Here is a 23,040-nt window from a genome sequence, read left to right as displayed (position 1 = left end):
CACCAAAACTAACATGTACTCACAATTATTTGTGTACCTTGCCCCTTTAGGACCAATAAGTAACACCTCGCTGAGCGAAAACTATTACTAGATTGATGTAAAGGATATCCAAGCAAGTGTATATTTTGGCATGGCACCTTTTAACTCAATTTTTAAGTTTGGAACTTAAGGCTCTTACTATGTTGGTTAGATTTTAAGTGAACTAAAATCCTTAATCATGCAACATAATCAAGCTTTTGATCTCATGCATTTTAAGACATATTTAAAGCAATAAATAACTTAAAACATGCATAAGATATTTGTGATCTAGTATCGCCCGACTTCATCTTGAAGCTTTGACTTCAAAGTCCGTCTTGAAAATCTCCGTGGGAGGCACCATTTTCTTCAAATAGGATAAGCTATAACTAATTACAACTATTTGATGGTTCGCAGACCATATTTGAATTGAAAAATAACTTTGGTACTTTAGACAAATTACATTCAAATTAATGGTACGCAGACCATATTTTCTATCCTATTTGGGCCATACTAGTCACTTCATAACCTGCAAAACAGTACATATACAATATATACCATTCACCCATTCATTATCATGAATGGCCCACATAGCTGGTTAGTAAAACACATTATGCATCACGTAAACATTTGCAGCAATTAATCAAGGGCACCAATAATCTACCAATTATTCAGTCCTTATTAATTCTAATCAAGTTGTTTTAACCTTAAGGATTTGTAGACCTAATCAAGAGTTTATGACTAAAAAGCGCTCCCACTTAAACCAATAAATTCATATGCTTTACCAATTTTAAACATAAAAATGTATTTCTAGTCTAACCGGAAACATACAAATTTAATTAAAATTTAAAGCTCATATAAATTTATAATTGAATCCAAAAAGTTTAATTTAATTTCAGTCGTATTTAAATTAATTCATGATTTTAATTTTAGTAAAATAATTAGAATAAGGAAAATTTGGTAATATTAATCCAACCTTTGGCCGATTTTCTTTTATTAATCCCACCTACGACATATTTTTTAATAATCCCACCTTTACTACCCGACGACTTTTATTGGGCTTAAGTGGCCGGTAATCGGTGACAAAGTCAACGAGATGGTGATGAATTGATGATGATGACTGAATATATCGAGAGAGAGTACTGCCATGTAGAGAAATAATGCCGCTTACAACAGTTTTATGACCTGTTGGGCCCAATAAAAGTTGTTGGGTAATAAAGGTGGGATTATTAAAAAATATGTCGTAGGTGGGCTTAATAAAAGAAAATCGGTCAAAGGTTGGATTAATATTACCAAATTTTCCTTAGAATAAATAACATTTATTATAATTATAATATTCAAAATTAAAATCCAAGAAAATAATTTAAATTATTAATTTTAAAATTAATTAAAATTACGTGAACTGAAATTTTCAAATTAAACATTCAAAACGATCTAATCGTAACGCAAACACCCTACGCGTTGCACGCCCATGGGCCGCACGCACACAGCCATTGCTGGCCATGTGCGCGCAGCCCATGCGCTCGTCGCATAGCTGCTGCATCCCTATCGCAAGCCTCCGCACGCATTGGTGCTCGCTGCGCGCGCCAGCGCTCATCGCACGCGGGCTATCGCTCGCAGTGCGCGCGCGACATCGCTCGCTGGGCGCGCGAGCCATCGCTCGCTGGGCGCGCGACATCGCTCGCTGGGCGCGCGACATCGCTCGCTGTGTGCGCGAGCAATGCTAGGCGCAGCGCTCGTGGCACGCGAGCTTGCGCTCGCTGCGCGCGAGGCTGCGTGCTCTTGTGCGAGGCAGCGCGCGTTGTGGCGCAGCTCGCTTGCTGCCCACACGCGACTGCCTTGGCTCGCCCTACGCCCATGCCCATTCGTCCATTGGTCGTGGCACACGACACAAGGCAGGGCTGCTGCCTTGTGCTCGTGCACTACGCCCTTGCTCATTGCATTCGTGCCGCATGGGCGACGAGCTCCCTTGCTCGTCGTCGCATGCCCGCATTATACAACACCCCTTAAGGGTAACACGAAGCGTCCATTGCTTCGTGCGTGCAAGTTATATGAACGAATCGCATAAAATTTAAAATTTATATTTAAAATTAATGACAAATTAATAAATAATATTAATTTCATAATTTTAGGGCGAAAAAATCGAAAATTTATTATCCAATTGATTTCCGATTGTTATGGATTCAAGTCTAGGTCATAAAAATTTAAAATTTATCGTAAATTTACAATTTTTATGGTGGTTTTTAATCATAGGTTTCTAATTAAATTACAATTAATTATGAAAATCAAATTAATTCTAAATTATTCTAATTTTCAACAAATTAATCATAATTACAAATTAGATTGCATAATTAACAAGACTAGGCATTCAAACTTGTTAAACATATGCAGTAGGTCAATCAAAAATTCAAGATTTATCAACAAGAATCGCAAATATTTAATTTAACATCTTAAATTTACGAAATTTTGCATTCGAAAAAACTAAAACCTTCGAAAAGTCATAGTTAGGCTTCGAATTTGAGAATTCTGGGTTCGGCAGAAAAATACTGTTTTTGTCAAAATTTTAGAATGCCTTTTACATGCGGAATTGACACAAAAATCACTCAATTTGGATGAGTAACGAAGAAACTGCCGAAAAAACTGCGTACGTATAATTAAATAAACGCAATTTGCAATTAATTAACAATTACGAAAATTAATCACCCCTTTTAATTCTTGCAAATTTGTAATATTTAACCATGTTCATGCAATTTAGATTATGAAAATAATAAGGGGCTCGTGATACCACTGTTAGGTTATGATACATATGACAATTCATAAATCATGCGGAAAAACCATAAACCCAGGAAAACATATTATTTACACATAATCATTTAGCATAGATTAGATGCATACTCTTTGTTGCGTGCCTTCCCTAGCTGCGCCCGAACCGAACAAGAACAAGTCTTTAGGACTCCAAGTGTCGTCCCTCCGTAGATAGTCCACAGCACGTCCGGATCCGCCTTAAGATTGACCAACTAGAATCGCCCTTAAGGTACTATTATTTTCGGCACTTTATAGGCAAATGTGTGACTGAATTTTTCTCTCAAAAACTCACTTTGAATACTTTGAAACTTGTGTTATAAATTGTGAGCCCTAGCCTCATATTTATAGCGGTATGGAAAGGGAATCGAAATCCTATTCAGATACAAATTAATCAAACCTAGAATCCTATAAGAACTCTAATTTAATTAATTTACCAAATAGAATTAGGAATTTAATCATTAACCGAACTCTGCATGTTTTAGGAAACGTGCACGAACACAAACACTTGCACACACACGCACGGCAGCCACGATGGGCCCCATGCGTGCGCGCGAGCAGCAGCCCACTCAGCGCCCGCGCGCGCTGCGCGCTGCGCGTGCTGTGCGCGCTGTGCGCGCTGCGCGCTGCGCGCAGCCTGTTGGGCCTGGCCTTGCGCTGGGCCTGGCGTTGCTGTTTGTGCGGCGCGCTTGGCTTGCTGGGCGATGGCCTGGCTTCGTGCTGGGCCTCGTCCGGCAGGCCTCGTCCGATGCTTATTCGTACGATGCGCTTCCGATTAAATTTTCCGATTCCGGAATTTATTTCCGATACGAACAATATTTAATATTTCCGATTCCGGAATTAATTTCCGTTTCGAACAAATATTTAATATTTCCGTTTCCGGAATTATTTTCCGATTCCGGTAATATTTCCGATTCTGACAATATTTCCGTTTCCGGCAATATTTCCGATTCTGGCAATATTTCCATTTCCGATAATATTTTCCGACACGTACCATGTTTCCGTTTCCGGCAACATCTACGACTTGGATAATATTTATATTTCCGATACGATCCATATTTCCGTTTCCGGCAATATCATCGTTTCCGGAGTATTCATTCCTTGCCTGTGACGATCTTAGCTCCCACTGAAACCAAGATCCGTCGGTTCCGAATATTCATAGATGGAGTATTTAATGCTATTAAATACTTGATCCGTTTACGTACTATTTGTGTGACCCTACGGGTTCAGTCAAGAGTAAGCTGTGGATTAATATCATTAATTCCACTTGAACTGAAGCGGCCTCTAGCTAGGCGTTCAGCTCACTTGATCTCGCTGAATTATTAACTTGTTAATTAATACTGAACCGCATTTATTAGACTTATCATAGAATGCATACTTGGACCAAGGGCATTATTTCCTTCACGCAGACCATATCTTCTATCCTATTTGGGCCATACTAGTCACTTCATAACCTGCAAAACAGTACATATACAATATATACCATTCACCCATTCATTATCATGAATGGCCCACATAGCTGGTTAGTAAAACACATTATGCATCACGTAAACATTTGCAGCAATTAATCAAGGGCACCAATAATCTACCAATTATTCAGTCCTTATTAATTCTAATCAAGTTGTTTTAACCTTAAGGATTTGTAGACCTAATCAAGAGTTTATGACTAAAAAGGGCTCCCACTCAAACCAATAAATTCATATGCTTTACTAATTTTTAAACATAAAAATGTATTTCTAGTCTAACCGGAAACATACAAATTTAATTAAAATTTAAAGCTCATATAAATTTATAATTGAATCCAAAAGTTTAATTTAATTTCAGTCGTATTTAAATTAATTCATGATTTTAATTTTAGTAAAATAATTAGAATAAATAAAATTTATTATAATTACAATATTCAAAATTAAAATCCAAGAAAATAATTTAAATTATTAATTTTAAAATTACGTTAAACTGAAAATTTCAAATTAAACATTCAAAACGATCTAATCGCAACGCAAACACCCTACGCATCGCACGCCCATGGGCCACACGCACACAGCCATCGCTGGCCATGTGCGCGCAGCCCATGCGCTCGTCGCATAGCTGCTGCTTCTACCCTTTGCAAGCCATCGCACGAGTTGGTTCTCGCTGCGCGCGCGCCAGCGCTCGATGCACGCGAGCCATCGCTCGCTGTGCGCGCTCGCCAGCGCTCGCTGTGCGCGCTCGCCAGCGCTCGCTGTGCGCGCTCGCCAGCGCTCGCTGTGCGCGCTCGCCAGCGCTCGCTGTGCGCGCTCGCCAGCGCTCGCTGCGCGCGCTCCAGCGCTCGATGCACGCGAGACATCGCTCGCTGCGCGCGCTCGCCAGCGCTCGATGTGCGCGCTCGCCAGCGCTTGCTGTGCGCGCTCGCCAGCGCTCGATGTGCGCGCTCGCCAGCGCTTGCTTGATGCGAGCCAGCGCTCGCTGCGCGTGGCATGGACGCTGGGCGCAGCACTCGTGGCACGCGAGCTTGCGCTCGCTGCGCGCGAGGCAGTGCGCGTTGTGGCGCAGCTCGCTTGCTGCCCACACGCGACTGTCGTGCCTTGCCTTCGCCCATGCCCATTCGTCCATTGCTCGTAGCTCACGACACAAGGCAGGGCTGCTGCCTTGTGCTCGTGCACCATGCCCTTGCTCATTGCATACGTGCCGCATGGGCGACGAGCTCCCTTGCTCGTCGTCGCATGCCCGCACTATACAACACCCCTTAAGGGTAACACGTAGCGTCCATTGCTTTGTGCGTGCAAGTTATATGAACGAATCGCATAAAATTTAAAAAAATTATATTCAAAATTAATGACAAATTATTAAATTAATATTAATTTCATAATTTTAGGGCGAAAAATCGAAAATTTATTATTCAATTGATTTCCGATTAACATGGATTCAAGTCTAGGTCATAAAAATTTAAAATTTATCATAAATTTACAATTTTTATGGTGGTTTTTAATCATAGGTATCTAATTAAATTATAATTAATGATGAAAATCAAATTAATTCTAAATTATTCTAATTTTCAACAAATTAATCATAATTACAAATTAGATTGCATAATTAAGAAGGCTAGGCATTCAAACTTGTTAAACATATACAGTAGGTCAATCAAAAATTCAAGATTTATCAACATGAATCGCAAATATTTAATTTAACATCTTAAATTTACGAAATTTTGCATTCGAAAAACTAAAACCTTCGAAAAGTCATAGTTAGGCTTCGAATTTGAGAATTCTGGGTTCGGCAGAAAAATACTATATTTGTCAAAATTTTAGAATGCCTTTTACATGCGGAATTGACACAAAAATCACTCGATTTGGATGAGTAACGAAGAAACTGCCGAAAAACTGCGTACGTATAATTAAATAAACGCAATTTGCAATTAATTAACAATTACGAAAATTAATCACCCCTTTTAATTCTTGCAAAGTTGTAATATTTAACCATGTTCATGCAATTTAGATTATGAAAATAATAAGAGGCTCGTGATACCACTGTTAGGTTATGATACATATGACAATTCATAAATCATGCGGAAAAACCAATTAGCCAGGAATACATATTATTTACACATAATCATATAGCATAGATTAGATGCATACTCTTTGTTCCGTGCCTTCCCTAGCTGCGCCCGAACCGAACAAGAACAAGTCTTTAGGACTCCAAGTGTCGTCCCTCCGTAGATAGTCCACAGCACGTCCGGATCCGGCTTAAGATTGACCAACTAGAATCCCCTTTAAGGTACTAAAAATTTCGGCACTTTTGAGCAAGGAATGTGTCTGAATTTTTCTCTCAAAAACTCACTTTGAATACTTGAAAAACTCGTTATAAATTGTGAGCCCAGGCCACATATTTATAGGGGTATGGAAAGAGAATTGGAATCCTATTAGGATACGAATTAATTAAATTAGAATCATAATAAAACTCTTATTTAATTAATTTATCAAATAGAATTAGGAATTTAATCATTAAACGAATCCTGTACGTTTTAGGTTTCGTATGTGAACACAAACACCCACGCACGCACAGCAGCCCGCGAGGGGCGCCATGCGCGCGCGCGCACAGCCCGAGCATCGCAGCCCACGACTGCCACAGCCTTGGGCGCGCGCTGGGCCTGCCTTGCGGTGGGCCTGGCGCAGCCTTGGGCTGGCGTGTTGTGGCGCGCGTTTCCCTTGCTGGACGTGGGCCTGGCTTCGTGCTGGGCCTTCGTCTAGCAAGCTCGTCCGATGCTAATTCGTACTACGCGCTTCCGATTAATTTTCCGATTCCGGAATTCATTTCCGATACGAACAATATTTAACATTTCCGATTCCGGAATCAATTTCCGTTTCGAACAAATATTTAATATTTCCGTTTCCAGAATTATTTTCCGATTCCGATAATATTTCCGATTCAGACAATATTTCCGTTTCCGGCAATATTTCCGATTCCGGCAATATTTCTATTTCCGATAATATTTCCCGATACATACCATGTTTCTGTTTCCGGCAACATCTACGACTTGGATAATATTTATATTTCCGATACGATCCATATTTCCGTTTCCAGCAATATCATCGTTTCCGGAGTATTCATTTCTTGCCTGTGACGATCTCAGCTCCCACTGAAACCAAGATCCGTCGATTCCGAATATCCATAGATGGAGTATTTAATGCCATTAAATACTTGATCCATTTACGTACTATTTGTGTGACCCTACGGGTTCAGTCAAGAGTAAGCTGTGGATTAATATCATTAATTCCACTTGAACTGAAGCGGCCTCTAGCTAGGCATTCAGCTCACTTGATCTCACTGAATTATTAACTTGTTAATTAATACTGAACCGCATTTATTAGACTTAACATTGAATGCATACTTGGACCAAGGGCATTATTTCCTTCATCGCTTTGCGTGACGATTGTTGAGGTGGATTGGCGGTTGAATGAATTTGATTGGTTAACATTGATGCATGCTTGTTGGATTTTGCCTTGAATTATGTTTTTCATTTTGAATTATGTCGGGGGTGAAGTTGGTTTTGTGTTCATCGATGATTTCCTTGCTTAGGGACAAGCAAGGATCTAGCTTGGGGAGGTTTGATATGCATGTTTTATATAGTATTTTTACCCCCGTCCCTTAGTGCTTTTATGTGTCAAACGTGCTCTTAGAAGCCGTTTCTAGTACTAATGTGTGTTATTGAGTGTGCCTTGAGTTTCAGGTTTGATTATGAGAAATTGGTCGTTTTAGACCCGTTTCATTGTTGATCTAGGCCACTATATCAGTCCGAGAAGTTCGGGACCTCCATCGTCGACTTTCGGGAGCCTTGGATGCTTATGGTTGAGCCCCGGGAGTTAGACTCAGTGATATGGGCGAGCTACATTGAAGATTGCAAATCGCCCTGGAAGCTGTGGGCGAAATGCAACCATCGGGCGGATTTATAAGTAATATGGAATCATCAACGCGCGCCCGATCGGGCGCATCTCGCCCGATCCGGATCGGGCGGTCAATCTAGAGGCTGTATGGAGAGTTCAAAAACCGCCCGATCGGGCGGATTTTGGCCCGATCGGGCCGACTATCGAGTGGATCGCCCGATCGGGCGAAGCGACGCCCGATCGGGCGACGCCAACCCCCAGCACTTATGCGTGAGTTTTCTTTCCGTTTTTTGGGCTTTATTTTGGGCAAACTATATAAGCAAGCCTTAATTGTTTTTAGAGAACACCTTATTTTCTAGTATTGAACCTTAGTATTATTTTCCTTAGCCTAGTTTTCTCTCTAGTTTATGTAAAAACACTTAGTTTAATTCTCAATAAAAATTCAAGCTTTCAATTCCCTTGTTCTTCAAATAGGTATTAATTCTTATTTCAATTCATTGTCTTGCTTCAATAATGCTTTCAATTATGATTATTGCTTTGTTAATTGTCAACATGCTTGAGTAGTCTAATTTCTAGGGTTGGGGATCCATGAATAATATGAAGGGATGATTGAATGATTATGATTGATTGGATTGTAATTGATTCCTATTGATTGGTTTATTTCACTATACAATTAGATTTGCGCAGGTTTAATTGTGGTAGTTATGCAATATCAAATTAAGATTCGAGAGATGCAATTTGATGTTTAGGCTTGTGTCAATAGGTAGAATTAGAGTTAATACGTAGCGAGAGCCCGTTAATTCTAAGTCTATGATTAGTATCGACTTGAGAGAGCATGCTAATCTAATTAATTACTTTGCTGATTATCGTGATTGTTCAATGTCCTGGATTATTATTTGTTGGCAAACCTATACCCTAGATTCCTTAATATATTGATACATTCTTGTTTAATATTCATTCGTAGTCTTAGTATACAAACCGTCAACCAACTTTGTTCACAATAGTCTAGATTAGTTAATTAATAGTAGAAAGAACATTGTTTCCCTGTGGATACGATCCCTGCTTCCCTTACTATATTTTTAGTTGGTGAACGTTAGGTTTATCTTTGATAGGAGTGCGATTTAGCCTGTCAACACAATTGAAGTATTCTAAAGGTAAGATTTTGAAGAAAAATCAGCCATACACTTGCACCTAATAGCCGAAATTCCTAAGCTACCTTAAGGGCGATTCTAGTTGGTCAAGCTTAAGGCGGATCCGGACGTGCTGTGGACTATCTACGGAGGGACGACACTTGGAGTCCTAAAGACATTGTTCTTGTTCGGTTCGGGCGCAGCTAGGGAGGGCACGCAACAAAGTGTATGCATCTAAACTATGCTAAATGATTATGTGTAAATAATATGCTTTCCTGGCTTTATGGTTTTTCCGCATGATTTATGTTTTGTCATATGAATCATAACCTAACAGTGGTATCACGAGCCTCTTATTATTTTCATAATCTGAATTGCATGAACATGGTTAAATTTTACAAATTTGCAAGGAATTAAAAGGGGTGATTAATTTTCGTAATTGTTAATTAATTGCAAATTGCATTTATTTAATTATATGTACGCAGTTTTTCGGCAGTTTCTTCGTTACTCATCCAAATCGAGTGATTTTTGTGTCAATTCCGCATGTAAAAGGCATTCTAAAATTTTGACAAAAATATATTTTTCGGCCGAACCAGAATTCCCAAATTCGAAGCCTAACTATGACTTTTCGGAGGTTTTAGTTTTTCGAACGCAAAAGTTTGTAAATTTAAGATGTTAAATTAAATATTTGCGATTCTTGTTGATAAATTTTGATTTTGATTGACCTACAGTATATGTTTAACAAGTTTGAATGCCTAGCCTTGTTAATTATACAACCTAATTTGTAATTATGATTAATTTGTTGAAATTCGAATAATTTAGAATTAATTTGATTTTCATAATTAATTAATAATTTAATTAGGTACCAATGATTAAAAACCACCATAAAAATTGTTAATTTGTGTTAAATTTGAAATTTTTATGACCTAGATTTGAATCCATGTTAATCGGAAATTAATTGATTAATAAATTTTCGATTTTTCGCCATAAAATTATGAAATTAATATGATTTATTAATTTGTCATTAATTTTGGAAATAAAAGTTTTAATTTTTATGCAATTCGCTCATAAAACTTGCACGCACAAAGCAATGGACGCTACGTGTTACCCTTAAGGGGTGTTGTATAGTACGGGCATGCGACGACGAGTAAGGGAGCTCGTCGCCCATGCGGTACGAATGCAGCGAGCAAGGCGAGTAGCACGCGAGCACAAGGCAGCAGCCCTGCCTTGCGTCGAGTGCTGCGATGATGCATGGGCGGATGGGCGAAGAAGCAAGGAGAGCGAGTTAAGGCAGGCGCGCGCGCGCGGGCAGCGAGCAGTGCCTCGCAGCACGAGCGCTGCCTCACCCAGCCTCCCCAAGAAACTGCTGCGCTACGAAGCAGCGAGCGATGCTGCGCGCAAGCGTGGCTCGGCTTGCTGCGTTTGCGCGTGGCAGCTGCTCGTGCCTTGCTGTGCGATCACTCGTGAGGGGCGATGCTGCCTCGTGGACTCGACGGGGCATGGGCGCAAGCCCATGGCCTCGTCTTGACCCGATTGATGCGTTTTGAATTTAATTTTTAATTTTCAGTTCGGAAACGATTTTAATTAATTTTAAAATTCATAATTTAAATTGTTTTCTTGGATTTTAATTTTGAATATTATAATTATTATAAATTTTATTTATACTAATTATTTTACTAAAATTAAATCTTGAATTAATTTAAATTCGTTTAATTCAACTGAAATAAATTAAATTAATGGATTCGATTATAAATTTATATTAGCTTTAAATTTTAATTAAATTTGTATGTTTCCGGTTAGACTAGAAATACATTTTTATGTTTAAAATTAGTAAAGCATATGAATTTATTGGTTTAAGTGGGAGCATTTTTAGTCATAAACTCTTGATTAGGTCTACAATTCCTTTAAGGTTAAACAACTTGATTAGAATTAATAAGGACTGAATAATTGGTAGATTATTGGTGCCCTTAATTAATTGCTGCAAATATTTATGTGATGCATAACGTGTTTTACTAACCAGCTATGTGGGTCATTCATGATAATGAATGGGTGAATGGTATATATTGTATATGTACTGTTTTGTAGGTTATGGAGTGACTAGTATGACCCAAATAGGATTGAAAATATGGTCTGCGTACCATTAATTTGAATGTAATTGGTCTAATGCACCAAATTTGCTTTTCAATTTAAATATGGTCTGCGTACCATCAAATAGTTGTAATTAGTTTAATTATAGCTTATCCTATTTGAAGAAAATGGCTGCCTCCCACGGTGAAATTCAAGACGAAGTTACCATTTTCGAGACGGACTTTGAAGTTGAAGCTTCAAGATGAAGTCGGACCATACTAGATCACATTTATCTTATGCATGCTTTAAGTTATTTATTGCTTTAAATATGTCTTAAATATGCATGAGATTGTGGCTTGATTATGTTGCATGATTAAGGATTTTAGTTCAATTAAAATCTAACCAACATAGTAAGAGCCTTAAGTTCCAAACTTAAAAATTGAGTTAAAAGGTGCCATGCCAAAATAAACACTTACTTGGATATCCTTTACATCAATCTAGTAATAGTTTTCGCTCAGCGAGGTGTTACTTATTGGTCCTAAAGGGGTAAGGTACACAAATAATTGTGAGTACAAGTTAGTTTTGGTGAAACTCAACGATATAAGTAAGGAGTCCTTTTATGTCGTGGCAAAATCGATAGGTTTACCTAATAAGTTCTTAGACGTACCTATCAACCAAGAGTAGTTTCTAGACTATTAGCAAAAGGCTTTTGCTTACCTAAAATATTTTAGAATTGAGTCAAAATACATAATGTGCTTAATTCTTCAATGATTTTAGGGTCTTGGAATCATTTTATTCACACCTGCCGGAACAATAAATTCGAATAAAATGCCCATAACTTGTTTAAATTGCATGATTGCTTTAATTTTCAAGTTATTACTCATGATAAATGTTTAGACTTTGCATGCTTCAATGTATGTTTTAATTATTGTTTATAATTAAATATCTTGTACTGCAGTAAATCCTTTTAGAAAGGTAACAGTAAATTTCCTTGATTGGTAGTGAATCCAAGAACGATTCACGAAAATGAGAGAAAATGAGAAATTTAAAATGTACGTTTCTTTTAGCGACTTTTATGGTTGTTTTCGAGTATCAAACTCGAATGGAGAACCTATTGGTGCTTATGAATTCAAAATACAATGTAGTAAAGCATTGAGTTTAAACACTCAGCTTTACCAATGGTTAACAACCTAAAATCGTTTACCATTTAATTCTCGAATGAGTCTAGTCCCTAGACATTCGAATAGATTGATGCTTAGAGAACTTTAGAAGCTTCTGGTAAAATCATCTAGTTGAAACAGAATATTCAACATAAATGGTAAGAACTTTGTTGGAATGACATTGGACATGTCTAAACAAAGTATAAAAGTCAACACTAGAGAATTCAATTCTTAAGGCTATTAGAAAGGGTACAAGAAATAGGAAAACAAAGGAACAAATGAAAGGAATTTACAATTCCGTTTCTACCTATAAGTTTATGTTTAAAGAGAAGTGACCTAGCAATCAAACTTCCTTGGTATCATATACCTCTTGAGGTTCTTAGTTCGGTAATAACTCAAAATAATGGAAGCTAGGCTACACTAATGGCCTACAAGTGGGAAATGAAGCATTGCAATGCTACATTAGTTGTAGGGTCATCTAGTTTGTTTTAAGTCCTTTCAAAGGCTGGAACTTAATGGCTATTTTGTTCCATAATCAGCATACATAAATTTCTGTTTTCAAACACAGAAAGACTCACATTCAAGAAAAACAAAAACAATGTTTGTTTGTTTATTTGAATGAAGTGGTCAATTACGGGTTGAGTCAATATGCTTGATTAAAACAAATAACTCTTTAAAGAAATTTACTAGGTTCAAATCAACCCCTTGATTTGAGTTTCACTAATCTTTGGCATTGTTTCTTAGACCATATCAACAAGTTAACATTCAAAATCTCTATTTTGATGGACTTTTGAAAGTTGATTGATTTCTAGATCAATTTAAGACAACTAGTCTTACTTGTTGAAAGTAACAAAAGATATGAACTATTGTTAGAACGCTTAGACAATAGAGTTCAAAGCTAAAGAAAGATTTTATGACTTTATTATTTCACATGGATTTGAGTGAATATAGGTTTATTTACTCAAATGTGATATAAGTTGAATCTGTTTGGCTAGTTCAAAGATTCAGAAGTATAAAATCCACTTGGCAAGAAATCATATAGATCTAGGATAGATCATGTTAATGATTAGTTGAGACCAAAATGATCATCAATGATTGTGTGTTGTAATTTTACGATCTAGCTCCATAAGATATGGCATATCTAAGTTGGAATGACCGAAGTCAATTAATATTTGATTCAATCAATGATGAATCATAAAGACTTTTCCTATAATTTCTAAAACAAAATGCTCAACTACCACCAAACTAAACCAAAATACGTCAAAGCTATTGAAAAGTAATTTCAAAATATCTTTTCATCATATATCTAAAGAGTTCCTAAACTCAGTGGGAGCTTAGTGTTTGTCATTCGACAAACTAAGGCCCAAGTATAGATATATGTTTCATTGTGATTTATTCAAATGAGACACTAGGGTATTGTTTCTACCACGAATTTTCTGAGAACATAATGTTTGTTTGCTCGAAATAATGTCCTTTTGGAGATTCGTTTCCAAAATGACAAGTGGGAGAAAATAGACCTCGAAAGTCTTCGAGGCGAACAACAAACATAAACGGACATTCCAGAGGCTTTTCGAAGTGCTTCAGAAAATCCGAACTTATTCTTTAAGGACTTTAGAAGTGGCTTTAAAGAATAGACATCTCTTAGAAGACTTTACAAGTGTTTCAAGGAGAATAGAATATTCAAAGGACTCTCAAAATGCCTGTTGATATTCTATTGTTTGATGTTCTATACCCAAGTAGGCATAGAGTTCAAGTCACTGAAACTATGGGATTCTTCTATTAGATAGTGAAGAAACATGGAGTTCATGTCACTATGCAATTCTTCTATTAGATAGTGAAGAAACCTACAACTTACAGTCCAACTATTATCATGTAGATTAATGAGTTTGTGACTTGTAAGAAAGCTATGACGAAACCCAGATTTCCTAAAATGGTTAGAGGCCATATATAGACTCAAATGTTTTAAATGGCTAGAGGCCATAAAACATACTCAATGTTTTGATGACAAAATTGAAATTTTGTTGATTTGCAAGAATAGTTTCACACCTATTGGTCGCAAGTTTGTTTTAAGGATAAAAACCATCAAATATGAAATTGTGTTCACACACAAATCTAGATTAGTTGCTAAAGGTTACAAGCAAATTCACGATGTGGATTGTGTTGAAACCTCATGCAAAATCGTAATGCTTAAGTCTATAATTCAAGCAATGATTGCATATTGGTACATATGGCAGTTGGATGACAAAACATCTTCCTCAGTCAAATGTTGGAAGAAACTATGTACATGGTATGTCATAGGATTTGTGGATCCAAATAAATACTTGAAAAGAAAAGCTAGCTTATGAAATCTAAGTACAGATTTAAGCAAGCAATTGGGAATCGGAAATGTATTTTAGTGAAACTAATAAGTATTTTAGTTTCATAAAATGTACATAATTCTTATAGATATATAAGAAGTTTAGTGGGAGTACGTAAAACTTAATTGATCCTATGTGTATCATACACATATCTCTCTATTGTGAAATAACATTCAAATGCTAATGACTTAGATTTGAAATTATTCATCAATGATGGACCATGGAGAAACATAGTGCATACTGGGTATTAAGATCTATTTATAAAGATCTTATAATATTGTTTTGGATTAAGTAATGGCATTTACTAAATCAAACACGAAATACTCCATTGGAGACATTCGACCCATATGAATAAGTCTAAGTTAAGAATGTTTGAACTATGTATAAGCATTTACTAAGTTAAACATCAAAGGATCTAAGTAAGATTCTTAACCTATATTATATGTCAAAGAATTTAGCTGGATTTAGTATCTACTGAAACTAGAATGAGCTAAAGTTACATGAATAGAATTCAATTGGGAATTATTCTGCAAAAGAATTTATCATGTATGATATAATATGAGGATCGCCAAAAACGTATCGTATGACTTTAGGCATGACGAACATATACCAATCTCTATTGATCTAAGTGAAGATCAACTAGATTGAGATCAAGAATACTTATGGTACTTGAAAAGGTACATAGGAACAGTTCTTGACTCAAGGAAATAAAGATATGCTAAATATTGATGCTACACGCATAAACACTGGCAAGTGATCAGGAAAGATCCCTTTGGAGTTAACCATTGGCAAGGACGAGCCATAGAGCATCGTGTTTTGAAATGGCAACATGGATTGGAGACCATGAGTTGTTGCGTGGGAAATTAAATATTAATTTCTATGTTCTAAGATATAGCTGGAAAGTCTTCCACAAATCTGTGAACTGCTTGGATAAGTGAATCCAAACAAAGCATGACTAGCAACCTAAACAGTTGAAGTAAAAGTACTTATTGCCTAAGAAAGCAATAAAACAGGGTTGTTTATGTTGAAGAGTTCTTCATTGAACTTGGGTGGATCACATGTCTGCTGACTTGAGGGTTCTTCATTGAAAAATGCGTAGAACCACTATTGTAGCAAGAAAGACTAGATCACAAAATAAACAAACTCAAAAAGATCTTATCATCTATCTCGAAAAACATTCGATGAAAAGGATATTAAGATTGGCAAAGCATGATAACTAAACCTATGCAACAAGTGAGAAACAAACTCACATTGTGGCACTGGAAATCAAAGCATAGTTTTGAATTCCACTAGTTGTTTTAAAGATGGGTTCGAGGCCCATGGTTGTAAAACATTGGGGTTGAACATTTATCATATATGAAATATATTTTCATATTCCATTTAATCTTGGTTTAGTATTAAATGATGAGTCCCTTCAATTTGACGATATATTCAAGATAGACTGTCAGAACCAGTCTTGCGACTAAGAAATGTCTATCAAGTGAACTTGAATGTCAAAAGTTGAAAATGGTCCCTGGTCGGAGTTTTCTATAAAAATGGACGCATAGAAAACATTAACGACTAGAATGCAAGATGACTAGTAGTTCTGTTTCTTGAACTATGTGGACATGGCAATGTCGTAATCATTTGCATAGATACTTACTTTGGGAAGACTAGTATCGGACAGACCTATGAAACTTTCCTGTAAGAGATGAAAATTTGTCAAAAGTAAATTTCATTAAAATTATTAGACACTAAATCCTCAATACCTGAGTGATTTGAGATTACTTGTCTGAGAACTGGTTGCTTTGACGTTGACCAACCGTCACACCGTAAAAGGAGGCTATAAAGGCAACGCTCGGATAATCACCTATCAAATGAAGTCTAATCTCAAGATCGCAAGATTGGGATTGTCCTCCCATAAATCGGGATGAGATGCTTAAAAGTTGTACAAGGCCACTCGGAGAGCTAGAAACTGTGAAATGCATGGCCGTGCTCGGATGAATCATAGGCTATGATTATCTGTTTATTTGATCAGTTGAACTTTGAAACCGAGAAACACCTCTGGACATAATAAGGATGACAACTCTTACCTTATGTTCAAGAGCAAGCATCGAACGACAAAGGAATTAGGTAATGCACACTTGTCCCTAAGGACAAGTGGGAGACTGAAGGAAATAGTGCCCTTGGTCCAAGTATGCATATAATATTAAGTCTAATAAATGTGGTTCAGTATAAATTAACAAGTTAATAAATTCAGTGAGATCAAGTGAGCTGATTGCCCAACTAGAGGCCGCTTCAGTTCAAGTGGAATTAATGATATTAATCCACAGCTTACTCTTGACTGGACCCGTAGGGTCACACAAATAGTACGTAAACGGATCAAGTATTTAATGGCATTAAATACTCCATCTATGGATATTCGGAATCGACGGATCTTGGTTTCAGTGGGAGCTGAGATCGTCACAAGCAAGAAATGAATACTCCGGAAACGATGATATTACCGGAAACGGAAATATGGATCGTATCGGAAATATAAATATTATCCAAGTCGTAAATGTTGCCGGAAACAGAATCATGGTACGTATCGGAAAATATTAATGGAAATGGAAATATTGCCGGAAACGGAAATATTGTCAGAATCGGAAATATTATCGGAATCGGAAAATAATTCCGGAAACGGAAATATTAAATATTTGTTCGAAACGGAAAATAATTCCGGAATCGGAAATATTAAATATTTGTTCGAAACGGAAAATAATTCCGGAATCGAAAATATTAAATATTTTTCGTATCGGAAATAAATTCCGGAATCGGGAATTTAATCGGAAGCGTATCGTACGAATTAGCATCGGACGAGGCCTGCCAGACGAAGGCCCAGCACGAAGCCGGGCCATCGCCCAGCAAGCCAGCGCGCCACAACGCACCAGCCAAGGCTGCGCCAGGCCCACCGCAAGGCAGGCCCAGCGCGCGCCAAGGCTGCGGCAGCGTGTGGGCCTCGTGGCAATGGGCTGCGAGTGCTCGCGGGCTGCGCGCGCGCGCATGGCGCCCCTCGTGGGCTGTTGTGCGTGCGTGTGTGTGTTTGTGTGCTATACGAATCCTAAAGCTATCAGGTTTCGATATATGATTAAATTCCTAATCCTAAAAGGATAAATTAATTAAATAAGAGTTCTACTAGGATTCTAGTTTAATTAATTCGTATCCTAGTAGGGTTCCAGTTCCTTTTCCATACCTCTATAAATAGGTGCCTAGGGTCATAATTTATAGACACAATTGAAGTATTCTAAAGGTAAGATTTTCAAGAAAAATCAGCCATACACTTGCACCTAATAGCCGAAATTCCTAAGCTACCTTAAGGGCGATTCTAGTTGGTCAAGCTTAAGGCGGATCCGGACGTGCTGTGGACTATCTACGGAGGGACGACACTTGGAGTCCTAACGACATGTTCTTGTTCGGTTCGGGCGCAGCTAGGGAGGGCACGCAACAAAGTGTATGCATCTAAACTATGCTAAATGATTATGTGTAAATAATATGCTTTCTTGGCTTTATGGTTTTTCCGCATGATTTATGTTTTGTCATATGAATCATAACCTAACACAAAGCCGTGTGGATGAATGACCAAATTAATAAATTATGGATCCAAGTTTATGAAATTTGGATGCATTGTAATCGCTCACTTTTGCCCCCCTGAAAAGTAAATAAAGAGATAGAGTTATAGAACGGATGAGTGAAGAAGAGCTTAGAAGGGTAGGGGATAGAATTCAATGGAGGACCTAACAAACTACTTAAATAGAGTATCTTTACTACAAAAACTGGGGGTGAATTTAGTTTACTAATTTTATGTCTTACAGTAAGTTACCTATCAATTCCAGCAGGTTAAATTTTCTAAGAACGTTTATTATTTTTAAATGAGTGACAATTTTCCTAAAATGCTTAAAAGGCATAAATATAGTTATGAACTTATGGTAAGCTTTCTATTATATTTCTTGTTGGTTCCATGTTCGAACCCTAACAAAAATATTTTGTGTATCAATATAGCAAAAGCACATCATCCATATAATTGTTGATGTGGCTCCTTGTCATGTTTAGATAAGGTGACACATGGCGGCTTGACATGATTTCCCTTGGGATTTAATAATAGTATAGATTATTGTATAGCGAGTCTCTGCGTTTCTTTTTAAATGTATCACTATACCTTTCACAGTATTTATGTACTAATTTTATCATGACTTGGATATTTTTCTAATGTATAAAATCAAATGTTATTATGTAAATTTTTGTTTGCGTAAATTGGGGTAAAATGGGGAATAAAAATTACGCAACCAATTTTCAATCCTTCGGCTTTTTAATATGGGAGAGAGACATTTGGACGTTTCGACTTAAGTAATTCGATTTTATGAGAGTGATGGATACACTACAAGAAATTGTACCATTAACGACGGGAAATCCCGTCGCTAAAGGCAATAATCATTGATTAATGACGGGATATTCTGTCACGAACCCGTCATAAAAGGGGGTCGTCGTTAATGGAAAATCCCGTCGTTAACCCGTTATAAAGACATTTACGACGGTTGTTCCCGTCTTTATTTGGTTGTTAGTCCCGTTGCAAAAGGCTTTTACAACGGGATTTTTGACCCGTCGTAATTAAATTGTCATTAAAGATACAAATTCTTGTAGTGAACGTATATATAGCTCTGTTGGTTAGAGCTTCCATCCCGGTTCCACGTGATCATGGGATCGATTATCATGCCCGCCCTTGTGGCTCATTCGCTCATTCTACGTTCATTTTAGCATTTTTACCCTGGTGTACAATATTGTACTATTAACGACGGAAAATCCCGTCGCGAAAGGCCAATAATCGTTGATTAACGACGGGATTTCCTGTCGCAAACCCGTCGTAAAAGGGGTTCGTCGTTAATAGAAAATCCCGCCGTAAATCGATCGTAAACCCGTCGTAAAAGACATTTGCGACAGTTATATTGCGGAGTGCTAACACTAATAAGGAATATTTCAGAATCTTTTTTTCCGAGGACAAGATATATTTTAGTTTTCCAAAGTAAAGTCATTTCTACTGGCTACCTACTTATTAGCTAAGACAAGTTATATTTTAGATATTCAGATCAAATGTCATTTCTTAAACTTTTGACAGGAAAATCAAATGCCTATGAGAATCTCATAATCATCCCCAAACTACGGAGTCCGTACCATTGATAGGATACTTACCTTCCCAAGAATTATTTAGGCCACATTCTGTTTTGTAATGTAGTTTTCGTGACGAAGAATTAGTATCTTATTCAATAGTTATTATAACTGGTTGAGGACAAATTTACGGTTATTATAGACGGAATTTTAAATGAATACTATAAACATCGGAAATTTGAGACGTATTACTATAAAGCAGAGTATTAAAAAAGAATATCACTAATTTCAAATAACCATAAAATAAAAACGATATTTAATTTTTTTTTAGTAAACAGATGTGCAAGCTTAGATTAAAATAAACTTGAATCCGTCATACAATGCCAGTAAGATAGACTTATTAACAGCTCAACATACAACGGCAGTTAGAACTTCTCCATCCAGGACACGCTCAGCTTCGATGGTTTTGCTTGCATTTAGTGCAAAACCTTCATGATATATTATCACCCTATTCACTGGAATGTGTTGAGACTTGAGACTCAGCCCATAGATTATAAATTGTGATTGAAAGATCATTTGCCCGGACACGGAAACGATCTATTGAAGGTATGGAGTGTGTGCTATGGACAGTGATCATTCGATATTCCCTAGTACTTGGAGAGATATTTCTGAAACTTTGGTTCCCCATCTACAAATACACACACATAGAATATACTCTATCAACCGATATATCGAAAAGAAATACAGAAAACCAATTATCATTTTACAAATTAAATGTGAGTAATCATATACCTTGAAATAAGCCAAAACTATCTGACCAGTACGAAGATTGATATTCTCTGGTGTTGAATCCGGTGGTATCAATTTCTTTCTACAAATCAGACCAATATCTCCAATGTCGACTGATAACTTCGTTGCATATATTTCATAGACAACACTGAACGGTGAATCAGCGTACACCTCCACTTCAATGCCTTCTTCATCCACCCCTCCAGCCTTTACCAAAAATTTAACTTTCTCCCGAGTTCCATCTATAATGGACATTGGATAATTGTACGTTTGGTTTTCTATTAGAAAATAAACTCTCAACTTTTGTTTTCAAAAACAACTATAAAATCATATGATATATATAGGAAACTTTGTTTCCTGGTATTACAACAAATTATACAGTTTTAGAAGGTACTTGTTAATTAACAATATATACTGCTGTGGCTCTATTCAACCAATAGAAAATATTTTTACCATGCTACGTTGTATCCGAATTAGCATTCAACATAATATAGATTGTTGTTACAAATTCACTTCTTAGTAAGATTTAGTGTGATCAAGGAGTATTTTTCAATAACAACGGAATGTCGGGATGATCTAGGGCACCAAGTAAATAATAAGAATTCTTGACTAATAATTCCATTTGGAGAGATACTTTTTCACCCTAAACTTAGTGAATTAAGAGTTAATTTTGTGACGTTGTGCAGCAAGTTAATGAGTTTACCAATTCTTTTTCCGCCATTTCTAGTTGCTTCTTCAGAGAGGATATTTCGTAACGCTGCTTGTTCAGTATAGTGTAACCTATTGATGTCGGTTAAGTCCGGCAGATGCCCTGGTTTGAATCTTCCACGTCGGAGAACTACTATGTTCCTCTTTTCATCCGACACTTCATTTGGACGAAGGATGAACTAAAATAATTCTGCGAACGGTATGAAACGCATTGTAAGCATCCCGGTTGAATGAGCAGAACTTTGCATATCAACATAGTAGAACACATCACTTTTTTTTAATTACTTTTTTTCAGAAGCTCCGTAACCATCTTCAGATACCATAACATCACTTTTTTGAATGAGTGATTGGGTGGAATGTTCATAGGCTTTATTTTGTGTGGTCGTAGAATAGTAGTTGGGATTTCAATGGGGTTAGGAACTACACCGTCTCCCATATTGAGATAATGGAAAGAAGTTTTACTAGTGAACTTCTAAATAATAAATTCACATTGAAATCAGGTTTTCATTTGAAATAGTAGGTTTTCATGTTTGGATAGGTCTAGAGAATAGACATTTTCCAAGTATATATAGAAAAATTTAATCACCACGACAGGTAAAAATGGGTTGTACCACGTAGAAGTGTTCAACAATATTCCTTTTAACACATACATGCTTTTTAGTACTAATGGAAAAGTTTTCTTACTCTGAATTGGAAAGAATTTGTAAATTCTATAAGAAAATTTATACAGGCACTAACAATGTAAAATCTTTAGTTTTATAAAATAATAACATATTATTATTGAATGATATTTGTTGTATACTTACGGCCATTAATTTGTATCTATTGACTCTATGATACATGTTTGATATTTACATAACATTACAATGATTAAAGGTCACCCTCAAATAAATGTTTGTGATTAAAGGTCACTCACGAAATTTGCCTTTTTTTTGGGTGAAATAAAAAAACAAACCCTAGCCGTTCTCCTCCCTTTTTTTTCTTTCTAGGGTTTACAAATTTCAAAAGGTTTTTAGGCCGGAAATAGTCAAATTTCCAAATCCTTTTGGTTTAATTATTCATGTGTTTGTCTTCAGATTCAATAAAACTGCATCCTTTGAGTGTAAGTAAGTTCCCTTATGGTGGGATTAGTGAATGTGTAAGTTCCCCTATGGTGGGATTAGTTGAGTATTAAGGTTTTAGTATTAGTATAGTTTTGGTGGAGTATCGTCGTGAATTCGGTTCGTTGATAAAGAATTATACGAGATTGAACCAAAATTGACTTAGATGAATCGGATGGAAGGGTTACAATAAACCGTTAGACCGTCTTTTCGAAAAGGTTGTATGTTCCAGCGAAATGTGCGAGAGATGTCCCACAGTGCAAGATCTTCCTAGCGATGGTAGTTTTGATGAAGGAATACCTTTTCGAATTTGTCCGAAAGTCCGCCTCAAAATCCAAATAATACTATTGGTCACACTACAATAAATCGTTAGACCGTCTCTTCGAAAAGGCTGCATGTTCCAGCGATATGTGCGAGAGATGTCCCACACTGCAAGA

At 36.9% G+C, this 23,040-nt stretch overlaps 1 protein-coding gene across 2 annotated transcripts; it reads right to left on the bottom strand.

Moving 5' to 3' along the window:
• Positions 1-20,299: 20,299 nt before the first annotated feature.
• On the bottom strand, positions 20,300-22,366 carry LOC130472577 (uncharacterized). Of its 2 annotated transcripts, XM_056843952.1 has the most exons (3): positions 21,499-22,366; positions 20,799-21,073; positions 20,300-20,694 (listed from the first exon to the last, which is right to left on the bottom strand). In XM_056843952.1, exons 2-3 carry the CDS (start codon positions 21,048-21,050, stop codon positions 20,515-20,517), a joined length of 432 nt encoding a protein of 143 aa, XP_056699930.1. In that variant the 5' UTR covers positions 21,051-21,073; positions 21,499-22,366; the 3' UTR covers positions 20,300-20,514. The 2 variants fall into 2 exon arrangements, with proteins under 2 accessions (XP_056699930.1, XP_056699929.1); XM_056843951.1 differs by having other exon boundaries at positions 20,799-22,364.
• Positions 22,367-23,040: the final 674 nt, after the last annotated feature.

The sequence above is a fragment of the Spinacia oleracea genome, chromosome 4 (assembly GCF_020520425.1).
Source record: "Spinacia oleracea cultivar Varoflay chromosome 4, BTI_SOV_V1, whole genome shotgun sequence".
Taxonomy (NCBI): domain Eukaryota; kingdom Viridiplantae; phylum Streptophyta; class Magnoliopsida; order Caryophyllales; family Amaranthaceae; genus Spinacia; species Spinacia oleracea.
This window is presented reverse-complemented; position numbering and strand designations above follow the sequence as displayed.